The sequence below is a fragment of the Terrapene carolina genome, unplaced genomic scaffold, assembly GCF_002925995.2.
Source record: "Terrapene carolina triunguis isolate 2854851 unplaced genomic scaffold, T_m_triunguis-2.0 Scaffold112, whole genome shotgun sequence".
NCBI lineage: Eukaryota > Metazoa > Chordata > Testudines > Emydidae > Terrapene > Terrapene triunguis.
The window spans coordinates 22040728-22055482 of NW_020664463.1; the positions used below are offsets into that span (position 1 = coordinate 22040728).

At 44.8% G+C, this 14755-nt stretch overlaps 1 protein-coding gene across 1 annotated transcript in view; it reads right to left on the reverse strand.

Moving 5' to 3' along the window:
* Positions 1–14755, reverse strand: part of TEAD4 (TEA domain transcription factor 4) — an 84084-nt gene that overhangs the window by 43173 nt on the left and 26156 nt on the right. Inside the window, exon 5 of the mRNA XM_026652221.1 lies at positions 12616–12870. Within this exon, the coding sequence (XP_026508006.1) occupies positions 12616–12870 (255 nt within the window). The remainder of the gene's footprint in view (positions 1–12615; positions 12871–14755) is intronic.

Here is a 14755-nt window from a genome sequence, read left to right on the forward strand (position 1 = left end):
ATCGCTAAGAGAAACAAGTTTGTTTACATTTACGGGAGATAATGCTGCCTACTTCTTAATTACAATGTCACCTGAAAGTGAGAACAGGCATTCGGATGGCACTGTTGTAGCCGGCATTGCAAGATATTTACATGCCAGATGTGCTAAAGATTCATATGCCTCTTCATGCTTTGGCCATGGTTCCAGAGGACATGCTTCCATGCTGATGATGCTCGTTAAAAAAAGAATGCATTAATTAAATTTGTGACTGAACTCCTTGGGGAAGTATGCTTCCTGCTCTGTTTTACCCACATTCTGCCATATATTTCATGTTATAGCAGTCTTGGATGATGACCCAGCACATGTTGTTCATTTTAAGAACACTTTCACTGTGAATTTGACAAAATGCAAAGATACCAATGTGAAATTTCTAAAGATAGCTACAGCACTCGACCCAAGATTTAAGAATCTGAAGTGCCTTCCAAAATCTGAGAGGGACGAGGTGTGGAGCATGCTTTCAGAAGTCTTCAAAGAGCAACATTCCGATGAGAAAACTACAGAACACGAACCAAAAAAGAAAATCAAGCTTCTGCTGGTGGCATCTGACTCAGATGAAGAAAATGAACATGCATCGGTCTGCATTGCTTTGGATCGTTATTAAGCAGAACCTGCCATCAGCATGGATGCATGTCCTCTGGAATAGTGGTTGAAGCATGAAGGGACATATGAATATTTAGCGCATCTGGCATGTAAATATCTTGTAACACCAGCTACAATAGTGCCATGCAAATGCCTGTTCTCACTTTCAGGTAACATTGTAAACAAGAAGAGGGCAGCATTATCTCCCGCAAATGTAAACAAACTTGTTTGTCTGAGTGATTGGCTGAACAAGAAGTAGGACTGATTGGCATTGTTCTATTTTTGAATGCAGGGTTTCTTTGTACATTATTCTATGTTTGTAAGTTCAACTTTCATGATAAAGAGATTGCATTACAGTACTTGTATTAGGTGAACTGAAAAATACTATTTCTTTTGGTTTTTACAGTGCAAATACTTGTAATCAAAAATATAAAGTAAGCACTGTACACTTTGTATTCTGTGTTGTAATTGAAATCAATATATTTGAAAATGTAGAAAACATCCAAAAATATTTAAATAAATGGTATTCTATTGTTGTTTAACAGTGCAATTAATTGTGCGATTAATTGCGATTAATTTTTTAAATCTCAATATTAATTTATTTAATCATGCAATTAATAGCGATTAATATTTTTAAATCGCTTGACAGCCCTACTGATTAGTGAATTGAACTGATTATTTCTGGTGTTTATATCCATTGAGATTTTAAGACTAGTAGATAGCCTCTCACACCTAGTTTTTACTCATAGATTGTTGTTGTTGTCTTGTCCCACTTCATAGATTGAAAGAGGAAAATAAGCATTCCTGCTTGTTTAGCTCCCAATTAGTTTCTTAACTTTGAATGAACTAATCATTGAACTGAACTAGCTGAATAAACTGAAATGAGGAAACGATTCTCTCTGCACATGCAGACTACCGTGTTTCCCCGAAAATAAGACAGTGTCTTATATTAATTTTTGCTCCCAAAGATGCGCTAGGTCTTATTTTCAGGGGAGGTCTTATTTTTCTTGTCCTGCGGCCAATCAGTGAGCTGCGCGGCGGCGCCCGCCGCTACAGTCCAGAGGAGTCAGATGCCTTACGGTAGCTTCGGGGCCTTATATTCCGGGGTGGCCTTATTATCGGGGAGGTCTTATTTTCGGGGGATGCCTTATATTACAGCGGGAGGCAAAACTGGAAGTAGGTCTTATTTTCGGGGGATGTCTTATTTTCGGGGAAACACGGTAGCTACCGCTCCAGGCGCTTAGCCAGTGATTTTATCAGTTTTGTGGCTTGACTTTCTTTAAATCTTAGCAACAAATAAATACTGCCAAACATTATTTTTTGTATTTAATTTAAATGATTTTAATAGATTATAAATGTAGGCCTTAATCTAGATTGTTAAATTCTAATTTTAGTTAGGTTTATTTTTAAAAATAAACCAGTACTTAATTTAAATCAAAGCCATCTGATTTAAATAAAAACTATCCATTAAAAAACCCGAACCATCCATTTTAATCAACCCTCACCCCAGCTCCTCATTCAATCTGTACCCATACCCCCACTGACTGTAAGTCCCCGCAACATCCTTGCCCAGCCAGTACTGGTCTCCATCCCTCCACACCCAGGCTCTTTGTCTCTATCTATCTCCTCTGCCCTCCTCCTCATTGCCTGGGCTCTAGCAAAGGGAGCACTGAGATCACAGTGTCCCTGCCCACAGTTCCTCTGCCCAGAGCCACAGAAGTCCAGGGTACAGAGGAGGAACAATTGTAGGGAAAGTCCTGCTCAGTTCCTGTAGCCCTAGGCTGCAGCATGTCCAGTGCAAACAGAATCTTTAAGAGAATTTACTGCCAAACTCTATTACAAATAGCCTTGGAGCTTTGTAGTTTCTAAGAATGGAGATTAGCACCTTCAGAGAAAAGAAACTTGCATACCTGTAATGTTTGTTTCAGTAATGTACTGTCTTTAACACTCAGATGCCCAACTCCCAATGGGGTCTAAACCCAAATAAATCCGTTTTACCCTGTATAAAGCTTATACAAGATGAACACATAAATTGTTCGCCCTCTATAACACTGATAGAGAGATATGCACAGCTGTTTGCCCCCCCCCCCCCGAGTTATAATAGATCAGTATGCACATTCCCCACAGGGTAGGGGCAGCGGTGCTGTGAGTTCTATCTATGGGTAGGACAAGGAGCTAATAGTTAGAGGCAATGGACTTGCTTTATCTCTCTAACAGAGGGGGAATCTGCCTAATGTTGGTGTGTATCTGTGTAAATTTCTTCTAGACAGACACTGGGGAGCACAGACCTAGGAACACATAACTCATACATTCAGGGTGGGAATCCCAGAATTGCTCAGCATCAGCCTAACTTTGCTCCTACTGGACTCCATAGGAGTTTGACTGTTGACGTCAATGGGAACAGAGTTAACCCAGCACTGAATGCTCTTGAAAACGCTACCTTCTGAGAACAAAGATCACAAATACGCAGTTTTATGTTGTAGCACTGGAATTTTAGCTTCATTTCTAATCACCTGCAAAAGCAGTTTTTTAATCTCATGTAATTCCGTAGCTGACAGTGTTTCAGAAGATGCTCAATATAGTTAAAACTGATTAGTTCCTCTTTTTTACACTGCCCCGACATGAGAAGTTGATATCACAACGTGAAATTAATGGCAAAATTAGAGCAAATAAAAAGGAAATTCCCCCCCCAAAAAACTTTATTAAGAGACAAAACAAGATATAACAAACAATAAGTATCTTGTTGGAATACTGTAGTTTAAAATATCAACAACTAAACCTGTGAAAATCAGGCATTTCAAAGAGAAGATCCACAAACAAACTAATCCACCCCTCTCACACCCTACAATACTTGGCACCACCCGCTTCACAGAAATACAGGTATGTCAAAAGCATTCCAACTACTTCTCAAATGTTTGCAATTAACAATGAAAAAATAATGTATGCATGCACACTAATCCCCCCTCTGTACTCTGTGTGAAAAAGGGAAGGTCTAGTCTGTTTAAGATCTTTCTCTAATTCCCACACAGCACGTCCATTAAGTTATTCAATCTATTTCTCTGGGACCGATCTCCTACAGGATATTTCCATAGTGTTTTGTCCACTGTCGTTTAAAAAGTCCCAAGTAATGGAGCTTTCACTACTCCCTTTGGGAGGAGGCTCCACAACCTAATTCATCACATTGCCAGGAACCTTTTCCTGATATTTGGCCTGTATTTCTACATTCTCTCCCATTAATCCTAGTTATATCGACATGTCCCCCATAAACCAATCCTGCTCTCTCCTAGATGTTAACACCCTTAAAATATTTTTAGATTTTTATTATGCGCCCTTCCCTCACACCTCTCAGTCAGCATTTAGCCACAGTATATACATTTAGCTACTTTTATCTTTTGTCCTAAATCAGTCCTTTCAGACCCCTGATCAGGTTAGGTCTGGTATAGTTGTTAGTCTTCTCAAAACTCATTCCACGTTTTCAAGATCTTTTTGGTAACAGGCTTGTGAAAAACTGGGCTTTTTGTTTGTTTAGTTTTTCTCCAGAAAAAATCCCGACTCAGTGGATTTAATCCATTTTCTTTTCTTTTGTTTCGCAGTTTTTGAACTTCTCTGTCACTCTGAAGTTGTTAGATGAATGTAATGTATATTTGAGAGCAAGCTGACACTAGAAATATTAGGTTTCAATTCTAAAGGAATGGTTCAGAAATTATGAGAGGTTGTTACATACCCATCAAAATAGACAGAGGACAAAGAGATACTACTTAGATATTTGGTTAACATTTATTCAATACTCAAAAGTACATTCACAATAAAAAATAAAAAAAACCCACCACACACCTGTCCAATTTTTTTGAACATTAACATTTGATAGACATTCCTTGTCTGTTAAATGTGTAATCAGAGATTTCACTCAATTTTATAAAATCACTAGAAATGACATGTTATGGATGTCACGATGCTCACTCTGTAATATAGTCACAACTTGTTAAATACAGATCTGATGTCCATAGTCCTGTATAATGTCTCTTTAAATAAAAGCTCACTCTTGTAATTATTAGTTTTGTTTCTGATATTTACATGGAAAGGATTTGTAAACCTGGTAAAACTTCTTAAATAAACAAGCAGTGAAGAGAGAAGAGGGGGAAAAAGGAACGAAATGAAACTTTAGACTCCAGTTGTGAATGAAGGCTATCACTGTTCTAAAAATTTGAAAGAGAAGCAAGGAGAGCATCAAGGTTTTTGTTATAGCTTTAATCAATCAATACGAAAATGATAGAACAATCCAAACACATGGGGTGGGAGGAGAACAGTGATTGGAGAGAAGGTGATGGCTTGTGAGTAGAATGTGGAAGTGAGGAGAGTGGATGGAGCAGTGAACTATTAAGGAAGCTTGTTTTGCTGGAAGCCAGAAACTTCTGGAAGGTATGTGGGTCAATTTAAAGAAATTATATATGCACTTTTCCCTGGATCAGTGGTTCTCAACCCGCGGGCCACTTGCGGCCCAATCAGCACTCAGCTGCAGTTCATGTGACATCCTGAGGGCCGTAACTAGGGTGGGAGTGGGAGGGGCACCTGCCCTGGATGCAGGGGTGGGGGGTTGTGCAAAAATGGGATAGTGCAGGATCAGGCCCAGCATCGTCCACCACCACCCCCGCCTCCCTCCGCAGCATCAGCAGGAGGCCAGGATGCTTAGCATTCCTCCACCCCACAGGATTGTGGGTCCAGTGACCCCAGCTGGAGCAGGTTCCCCAGCACAAGGACCGCAGCAGCAGGTGGGTAGGGCAAGATGCACGGCTGAGCTACGTGCAGCCGAGGTAGGAGACAAGCAGGCATGGGGAGGAGGGCTCAGGGGACTAGGACCGCAGGGAGGGAAGTGCACCGGGCTAGGGCTGCAGGGAAGGGGGTGCAGCCGGCACATATGGGACAGACTCTAGGTGGGGGGGGGACTGGTGGCAGTCCCTGGATGGGGGGCGGGGAGGTTGAGTGCTGGGGGGCACTCCTGGGGGGGGGGGTGGGGGCCGTTGGGGGGGGGGGGTGGGGGGGGGGACCGCGGGGGGGGGGGGTTGGGTATGGGGGGCAGTCCCTGGCTAGGAGGCCACCCCTCACCGGGCAGGTCTCCCCCTCTTTGCAGGCAGGGTGCACAGCTGTGCTTTCCGGGTGCTCAGCCCTGGCACGTCACCAAGTGTGGGTGGCAATACACCATGCCATGCCACCCTTACAGTAAATTCATTAATTTTAAGAGTTAATGTTTTGACTTATTTTGCTAATTTAAAATGCTCTTAGTAGACATTTGCCAGAGTTGAAATGAAAGGTATTATATTGATTTGAATCGTATTGCTGTCATATAACAAATATTAAACCTTATTTTTTTGTAGCTATATGGATAGTATATATATTGTGTGGATGCAGCCCACACAAGAAAGAGAGAGTTGCATATGCTACTCCTGGGGGAATTCTGTGCCACTGTGCACACGCAGAATTCATGTCTGGTGCAGAATTCCCTCCCTCTCCCCCCAAGAAAATACATTCTGCCCCCTAAGTGCTGCAGTTCTGCCTTTCACCCACCAGACACCATTCTGGAATTAGAACAGCCAGCAGCCGGCTGTGTTCATCACAGCAGCCAAGTTAGGACAGACACAGTGGGGCACACGGGGCTGTTGGGGGGTGTCCACAGACTGGGGTTCAGAACAGCAAGTTTGGGGGACAGACTGGGGCATGGGCTCAGGAGCTAGTGGGGTGACAGCATTGAGCCAGGAGCTGAATGGGAGTGGGGGTGCAGGGCCACATGCGGATGGGGGTTGCAGGGACACACAGGGACGGGGCAGATGTGCCTGACTGAACGGGATTGGCTTGGGGTCAGCCAGGGTTTTCATGGGGGAGGCTCCCCAACTTCCTAACAATCTCTCCCCTTCCTCACCCCCTAAAAAAAATCCCTGTTCCATACTTCTCCCACCCACACCGAACAACTCTCCAGGTTCATTTGCAGGCTCCTTCCCCCTCCCTCACCTCCTTCGCTACCTTGGACACTCCCAAGCCTTTGCACTCCTTCCGAGGGGTGGGGGAAATAATTTAAACTACAATATAGGAATGTAATTACTCAAAGTTCTGTATTTCCTCGTAAGGAATCTATTTGTCAAAAAATTACCTGAATGTTTTTTTTTGTTCATATTGTTACAGACATACTTGCTGACAGGTATTTTGAAATAAATTACCAAAATAATTGAAACTGGTGTGTTTATATTGTGTTATTTTGACAGACAAAATATGCAGAATTTAAAAATATTGTGTGCAGAGTTTTTAATTTTTTGGTACAGAATTCCCCCAGGAGTAATACGCGTCCCACAATGGTAAATAGGTTGAGAACCACTGCCCTAGATATACCACAGCAAATGGATTTCATCTTGCAGGTCTACTAAATGCAGCAAGTTTAGAAACAGGGCAGAAAAGAAAGGAAGAACTGAAAGGATCAACAATGACAATAATGAAAGATGGTTAGCTAAATATGAGGAAAGAGCTAAGAATGGCTACAATCACACATACTGGGCAAAGCATGTCCCTACATGATGCTCTTGGTTCTATGTCTGAATAGAAAACCCCAGAGCATGGTGCCAAGTTGCTGAAAATGCACAGTAAGTACGACATGGATGTCTTGCCATTTGCTTAAACAACAAAAAGAAAGCAAAAAAGAATATCTTAGGTGGATTGGACTTTGATGAATAAATAACATGCATTTTCACACAACAAGGGACTCTACAGAGAGACAATGAACTTACAAAGCAACAGGGAGAAACTTGAAAAACTACAGGCTAATGACATTACTGCTGCAGTCTCAGCAGAACTCTGGCCTGATCTAATTAACAACAAAGAACTGGAATCACACAAAGGGAAAGTTGAAAATTGATTCAGCGACGCAATGGAACCTTTTCATTAGCCAATGTTACTGCGCTCAACCACACAGGCCAGAGGTTCCACTCAGAACAGGAAGAAGAGACTGAAACGTGGCTGATCGAACATCAACCTGAGTTTCTTCTTTCTCTGCCAGCACTGAAAATTGGAGATCCAAATTTTGATCCCAAATCTGTGTGTGCGCCAGAATTCTTTGGATCAAAATAACAAATGCAGCAAGACACAACAGCTTTCAGGGTTTTGTCAATTTTCTAAAAAGGTGAATGCCTGGCCAGTTAGCTCAGCATCAACTACTGTGTGTGTTTTTGGCACATTCCAGCTGGGTTAGTTGAAATTGCAACGGGTTAGCTACCAAGGGCAGAAAGGAGAGTGAGAGGTTTAGCTCGGTAGTAGACTGGGAATGTGACTGAAGCTTTCCCTTTGGACAGCATGTGCCTTTTCCTGCTTGGGGAACACGTGTGCTTACAAAGTGAATCACCCAGGATGTATTTTGTGTTTCATTTTGTTACACTGATGCGGATGTGTTTGTTTTTCGTTTTTTTCCTCGTTGGGTTTTTTGGATTGGGGAAAACCACACCAATCCTGTGTGGTAACATAGTCCCCCCAAAACGACTACAACACCCCCAGGGCCTCACAGCCGAACCTCAGAGAGATGGACTGTTCTTTGATGTGCCAGCTTTCACCACTCAGCCCAAACACTGCAAACTCAAGCCTTGGCTAGCCATTCTCCCCTGGAGGTCTCTCTGCATCACTGCTTCCTCTGTGTCTCCCTCTCACTGAATATCTGTATTTTGGATTGACTTTCTCTCAGGTAGCTTAGCTGTATTCTTTCAAGCAGAACCTCATTGGCTAGGTTTTTGCTATATTTCGAATCTCTCTGTCTCCCTGTTTGTTATTTCTCCCTCCTCCCCGGCATGTACAATTCCTCTCTAGTCATGGTCATCTGGAAGCGGCACTGATGTGCTGTGTACCCCCTTCCAGATCATTAAGGACGATGTTAAAGAATACCAGACCTGGCTCCCAAGCAGGCACACTGTCATTTATATCATTACCCTAACGACGGCACAATATTGTCTGAAAAGGCGAAAAACAAAGCCGTTTGTTGTCTAAACCTCACTCATATTACAGCAGCAATCACAAGCATCCCTACCACACAATTCCTGTTGCACCTTAGCTGCAATCAAAAGCTACCTTACTGATCACATAAGAAATCCAGGTCTGATCCTGCTCCCAGAGAAGTGAATGGGAGACTGGCCTTTGATTTCCTTTAGGGAAGGGCTGGGTCCTATATCAGTGAGCAAACAGGGAGGTAACCTAGCAGTGCTTTCCATGCAGTGAGTCCAAAGTAAGTGGAGACTGCCAGGCTGTCAGAAAAGTAAGCTGGGCTTCTCCTCCAGGAGCATGGTGGTATCTGCCTGAGCCAGCCAGACTGCTACTAGAGCAGTGGAACACCTCCAGCATCAAAACCAGTGCATGAGGCAGAGGCACGCTCCGGAGAGAGGAGTCTGGTTCATTTTCAGTTGGAGTAGGAGCCACTTCCCCTCAGTGGACTCCATAGGGTGACCAGATGTCCCGATTTTATAGGCTCCTATTACCCCCCACCCCCTGTCCCGATTTTTCACACTTGCTGTCTGGTCACCCTGGGACTCCAGCTACCCACAAGGGCACCTCAGCCAGGGGGAGCATCATGCACAGTGGGCCAAACTCAGAGGTGATGTGTAATGGAGGGAAGCGTGAGGCCTGGTCTGCACACACTTGTGCTGGTTTAACTATTTTAAACCAATTAAACTAGTGCAAACCACATGTTGTCCACCATGCCTGGTTTATATCAATACATGTACAGGCACAAACTGAACCAGTATAACCAGTTCTGAACTGATGATGGGTTATCCACAAGGGTGAAAGCAGTTTCATTCGAAAGGTAGGTCACGTTCTGAACTGGGCTATCGTGCCAGAAACAGTCCATCTGTGTGAGCCGCCTCCTGGTGAGAGATGGAGGAAGAGTTCTCAGTCGGGGGAGAGGGGCATGTAGCACCTCTGCCTCAGGAGAAGTGAATTCTGTGCTCATCAAACACAGGGACAGCTGCATAACTTTCCCTTGCAGGCTGGGCCTGCTCCACACACAGTTTGTCCTGTTCCACACACTGGCTTATAAACTGTGAAGATGATCTCAGGACTATATTTACATCTCTGTCTGGTCAGATCTTTCTATAGCTCACACACTGGGCCCCTCTTCCTTGGCATGGACCCCAGAGATTAGTAAGCAAAGAAGGATATAAATCAGTGGCTGGGGGCCTGCCAGGGGTGCCTTGAACTAGCCGTTCACATTGGAAACAGATGCACTGAGGACAAGCAGGGACATTGTACCATCCCAGCATGGGTAATGAGTTTATGACACTTCTTCGCCCCATAAGTCTGGTCTACACTTTTCACTATGAGGGTGCATTATTTACTTTTTGCACTTTGCTCACCTGCTCTAAAGCCCAGTGAAATTAATTGGAGTCCTTCCATTGACTTCAATGGGCTTTAGATCAGGCCCCTAGGTAAGTCCCTTTTGTTTCTGGTCAATTTCACTTCTGTTCTAGTTTTGTTCCTAGTCAATTCTACAGCCTGTCAGTTCCCCTTCCTGAGTCTCACGCCTATCACATCACTGCCATGTTTTGGTTGCAAATACTGCACAGAATGTTTAAATCCAAACAAACCCAACTAAAGAAAAACTACCTGTTTTTACTGGGATTTTTTTATGTTAATGGAAGTTGTGACAGATGGTATTAAGTGTGTTGATAATCTACATTTCATAACCAAGGAAGATGAGCGAGGTGGATTTTAAATTAAGGCTTTGTCTACCTACACAAGGAAGCCTTTAGTTGTAAACTAAGATGTGACTTTAAACCAATATAGTTATACCTTTATTACACCTCATTCCAATAATAATACAAGCAATAATACCAGTATAATTGATGACTATGTCTTCACCGTGGAGCTAATCCAGATGTTCAGTATCCGGGTGTGAGGACCTGGGTCAGCCTAACCCAGGTGTGGGCAGCCACACTGAAAAGTCTCATTACTGTGTGCTCATTGGTGCTGCACTTGCCCAGGTGTGTTGCACTTGCTAGGACTCCTGGGGGCACACACATTCCCCAAGTTCTTTGTGATCCTCTGTGATTCTTTCCCAGTGAATTGTGGGAGAACTTGTCTGTCCTTCTGGGCACGGAGGGTACCGTGGGAAGGCACTGGAGGACTATCAGCACTCAAGTGGGTTAGCCTGCATCCTCATTGTGAAGAGGAAGGGTTACAAATTCCAGCCTATAGCCCCGGCTGGACCAGGCTGTCTGGGTTTAGAGCACCACTAGACTCAGTTCAGAGGGTCTTATGGGAGGGAGGTTAGGAGCAACACCCAGGTTAGAGCTCGGGTGAACTCTGCAGTAAAGAGATACCCTATAAGTCAGTGATTCTCAATCTTTTTTCATTTGTGGACCCCTAAAAAAATGTGAATGGAGCTGCAGACTCTTTTGGAAATCTATTGTCTGTCTGTATAGCTGAATTCTGTTCAGTCAGTTTTCAGTCTAAGTCTTCTGCGGACCCCTCAGATACCCCAGGTTGAGCACCATTGCTATAGGTATAACACTATACAAGTGTAACTGGTAAAAACTCCATGTTGTTTTTGTGGTAAAACCTTCCTTTGTAGAGAAGGGCTTAGAAAAACTTCATACATGCCAAACTGAAGGTGTGATCTACCTAGATGGGCCCATCAGAAGCCAATCAGCCCACAGAATGACCTGTCAACTGCTGCGCTTGAAGTTTGGGAACAGAGAACCAAACTACCATGGTGGGGGGGGTGCAATCCAGAAAAAAAACTGGTTGGGAAGGGGAAAGAGACCTCAGAAGAGATTCTTACTAGTGGAATGACAAATTGTTTTTCTAGAGACTTTTAACCACAGGTTGTAGCATCTCAGCATCTCATTTGGTCTTGCCACAGAAGCACTAGGATTTTTCCTCTTAACTCCTATGCTTTGTCTCTTTCCCCCCTTGCATTAGTTGATTGCCAGTTAACTCAAGTTAGTTACCACCTTTACTGTATCACAAGCCTGGGTGATCCACTCTACCTGTAAAACATACCCTTATCTGCTTTTCCACAGCCCCAGCCAGATACTTTCCCCCTCTGCGGCAGGCTGATGCCTCTCTTTATTCCTGACCGTAGGCAGCTACCGTCTCTATCATACTGTCCTTAGGGGAAAAAAGGGCACTGGACTAGCCTGCTGAGAACAGCCCAAAGGTGAAAAATATTCATACCAGGGCTGGAAGTAGACAAAATATTGTCACCGGGAAGCGTAGAGAGCAGAATTCATACCCAGCTTGTGCTCAAAGATTTCCCATTCAAAGGCCATATAATGAGGCCTGGACACATACACATTACATAGGTGCTCCGGGGCTGGAGCACCTACAGAAAAAAAATAGTGGGTGCTCAGCAACCACCGGCAGCTAGCTCCTCCCTCCCCCCCCCAGCGCCTCCCCCTCCCCCCCAGCGCCTCCTACCTGCCACAATCAGCTGTTCAGCAGCATGCAGTGGATGCTGAGGGTGGGGTGCACTCGGGGGCGGAATGAGGCAGGGCCTGAGGGGGGACTGAGCACTCCCTCCCCCCAGGAACTCTCAAAGTCAGCAACTCTGCACACAGACACCATGGCCATCAGTGAGGATTGAACCTGGGACCTTCAGCACCAAATCACAGGCCTCTCCCACTTAAAGTTTAGGAGAACATAATGATGGTTGAGGGGGATGCCAGCAAAGGCAGACATGCTCACATTCATTAAACCACTGTATTACACTTATCCAAAACCTGTATACGCAACATGCCCGGTTCTGGCTTGCCCCTTAACTGGTCTCCCTGAAAAGGCCTCTTTTAAACCCAATTTTGACCCTCCTGCACTTCTTTTTGTAATTCTGGTTGCTTTAAAAAAATGTATTGAATCTGAGCTGCTGCATTATTCTGGGCCATCTCAAGATCTCATTCAGACCATCTACATTGCAGAACAGATGGGCTTGCACAGATCTCACTCCTTCAGTTGGTGGGAAGCTCCCTCCATTCTCCTTACCGTACATCTTGCCTTCGTCCGACAGGATGATCTTCCGCCGTCCGCATGGCGGGTAGATGGCTAACGCTTCCTGGAAGCTCTGCTCAATGTCCGGACTCCATACGCCCTCGGCATCATTGTCGATGGGCTTGTCCAAGGCCTCGCTGCCCCCCGAGTCGTTGCTCCCCTCAGGGGAGGTGGGAGAACTCCACTCGTTGGAGGTAATGGTGCCAGCTAGAAACTCCAAGGCGCCACTTGGAGAAGCAGCCACAGAACCTTCAATGACAAACACACTGTCTCAGTTACTGATGCCTCCGACCAAGAAGGCGAAGGGAAAGTAAAAACCAGTTCAGGGCCAATCCCATTCTGGGTCCTTGGCTGAGTGCAGGCCCCTGACTTACACAAGATCAGTTTGTCGAGACCATTTACAGTTAATGCGATAAACCATGCAGAACACCACAAGAGATTTCCTCGGTCTTAGCAGTCGCTATCCCATCACACAATCTCATTACTGCTGCAAGGGAGAGCCTTCTCCTCTGTAGGTACTTCTGCCTGGGACAGCCTCCCTGTATCGCTTTCGTTCATTAACTCTCCATCTATTTTCAATTCTCATCTGAAAACACATCTTCTCTCCTTTGCCTCTTAATTTCCCTCTCCCTTGGCTGTCATTATCCCTGTAACTGTATTATTTAACTCTCCAAAGCAGGCAGGGATTCGGTCTGTGTGAAAGACACGACACAAAATAAAGCTGTGATGAATTATCTAGTCATCACTCTGGCCTAAGGAATTGTCTTAGATACAGTTTCACGGGCCTGCAGTTGGCGATCGGTGTCATTTTTAACACTGACATTTCTGCTTCCCTGGGATCAGCTGCAATTTTTAAAAGCAATGCCTCAAAGCCAGGCACTCTAATGGAACAGCCCCAGCCTGAGAGGCGGCGAGGCAGCATGGGCTAGTAGATAAGTCACTGGTCTGCGAATCACAAGACTGAGGGTCTGTTCTTGGCTCTGCCACTGATCTGCTGGGTGATCTTAGGCAAGTCACTTCACCTCTCTGTGCTTCAGTTTCCTGTCTTGTCTATTTAGATTGTAAGGTGCTTTGGGGCAGGGACTTGTTTCTCACTGTGTGTTTGTGCAGCTCGGGGCACTACAAATAATTAATAATAATAGATACTTTATAAATCCCTGTGACAGAGAAGACAGATTGCTAGCTAGATCTTATGGTCTGTGGAGCCTTGCTGGCTGGTCCACAGAATGAATCTCTCCTATAGATAGACCCATCTCCCCTTGTAGTACCTCGATCCCCTGCTGCTTAGTTCTCCAAATGTTTCACTCTATGAGCCACCAGGGCAGATTGGTGGTTCTCACGCCATAGTTTGGGAAACTCTAGCTAGCTAGTCTGTCCTGTGAAAGACAAAAGAGCTGAAAAATCCCACTTTACCACTCCCCTGAGCCAAGCAGTGGGGAAAATCACGTCAAGCCTCAGCCCACATAGGCAGGGAAGAGGAGAAGGCTCAGGCAAGGTGAGGAGAGGGATGGCCCAGAGCTAGGGTGACTAGATAGCAAGAGTGAAAAATTGGGACAGGGGGTGGGGGAGTAATAGGAGCCCATATAAAAAAAGCTCCAAATATCAGGACGGTGCCTATAAAATCGGGACATCTGGTCACCCTACCCAGAGCAGAGAGACAGAGTGGCAGTGAATAGGGAGTAAACATAGAGTAAGGAGACTACAGCTGGAAGCAGAACGGGAGGAGGGGAACGTGACGGAGGGAAAAACCAGAAAAAGCAGGATAGAGACATAAAGATTGAGCCGAGGAAGCAAGGAGAGAGAAAGATAACCAGAAGTAAGGAGGAAGGAAATGCGAAAGAACAGGAAGAGAGACTAACACAGACAAGATCTATAAAGAGACATGTAAGATGTGTCTTGTCTGACACAGGCTGCAAACATTCTGGGGCAGAGGCTGTCTCTGCTCTGTGACTTGTCTATAGAGGGGCCTAGCACAATGGGGCTCTTGTCACAGTTGGGGCAAGTAGGTGCCACCAGAATACAAAAACTAATCAGTAATGGAGGGAGAAAGAGAGAAAGGAAGAAATACAGACTGAATGAGAAGAATGTGATCCCCAAGGAAAAGGAGATTGGGAAGAAGCAGAGTAAAAAGGAA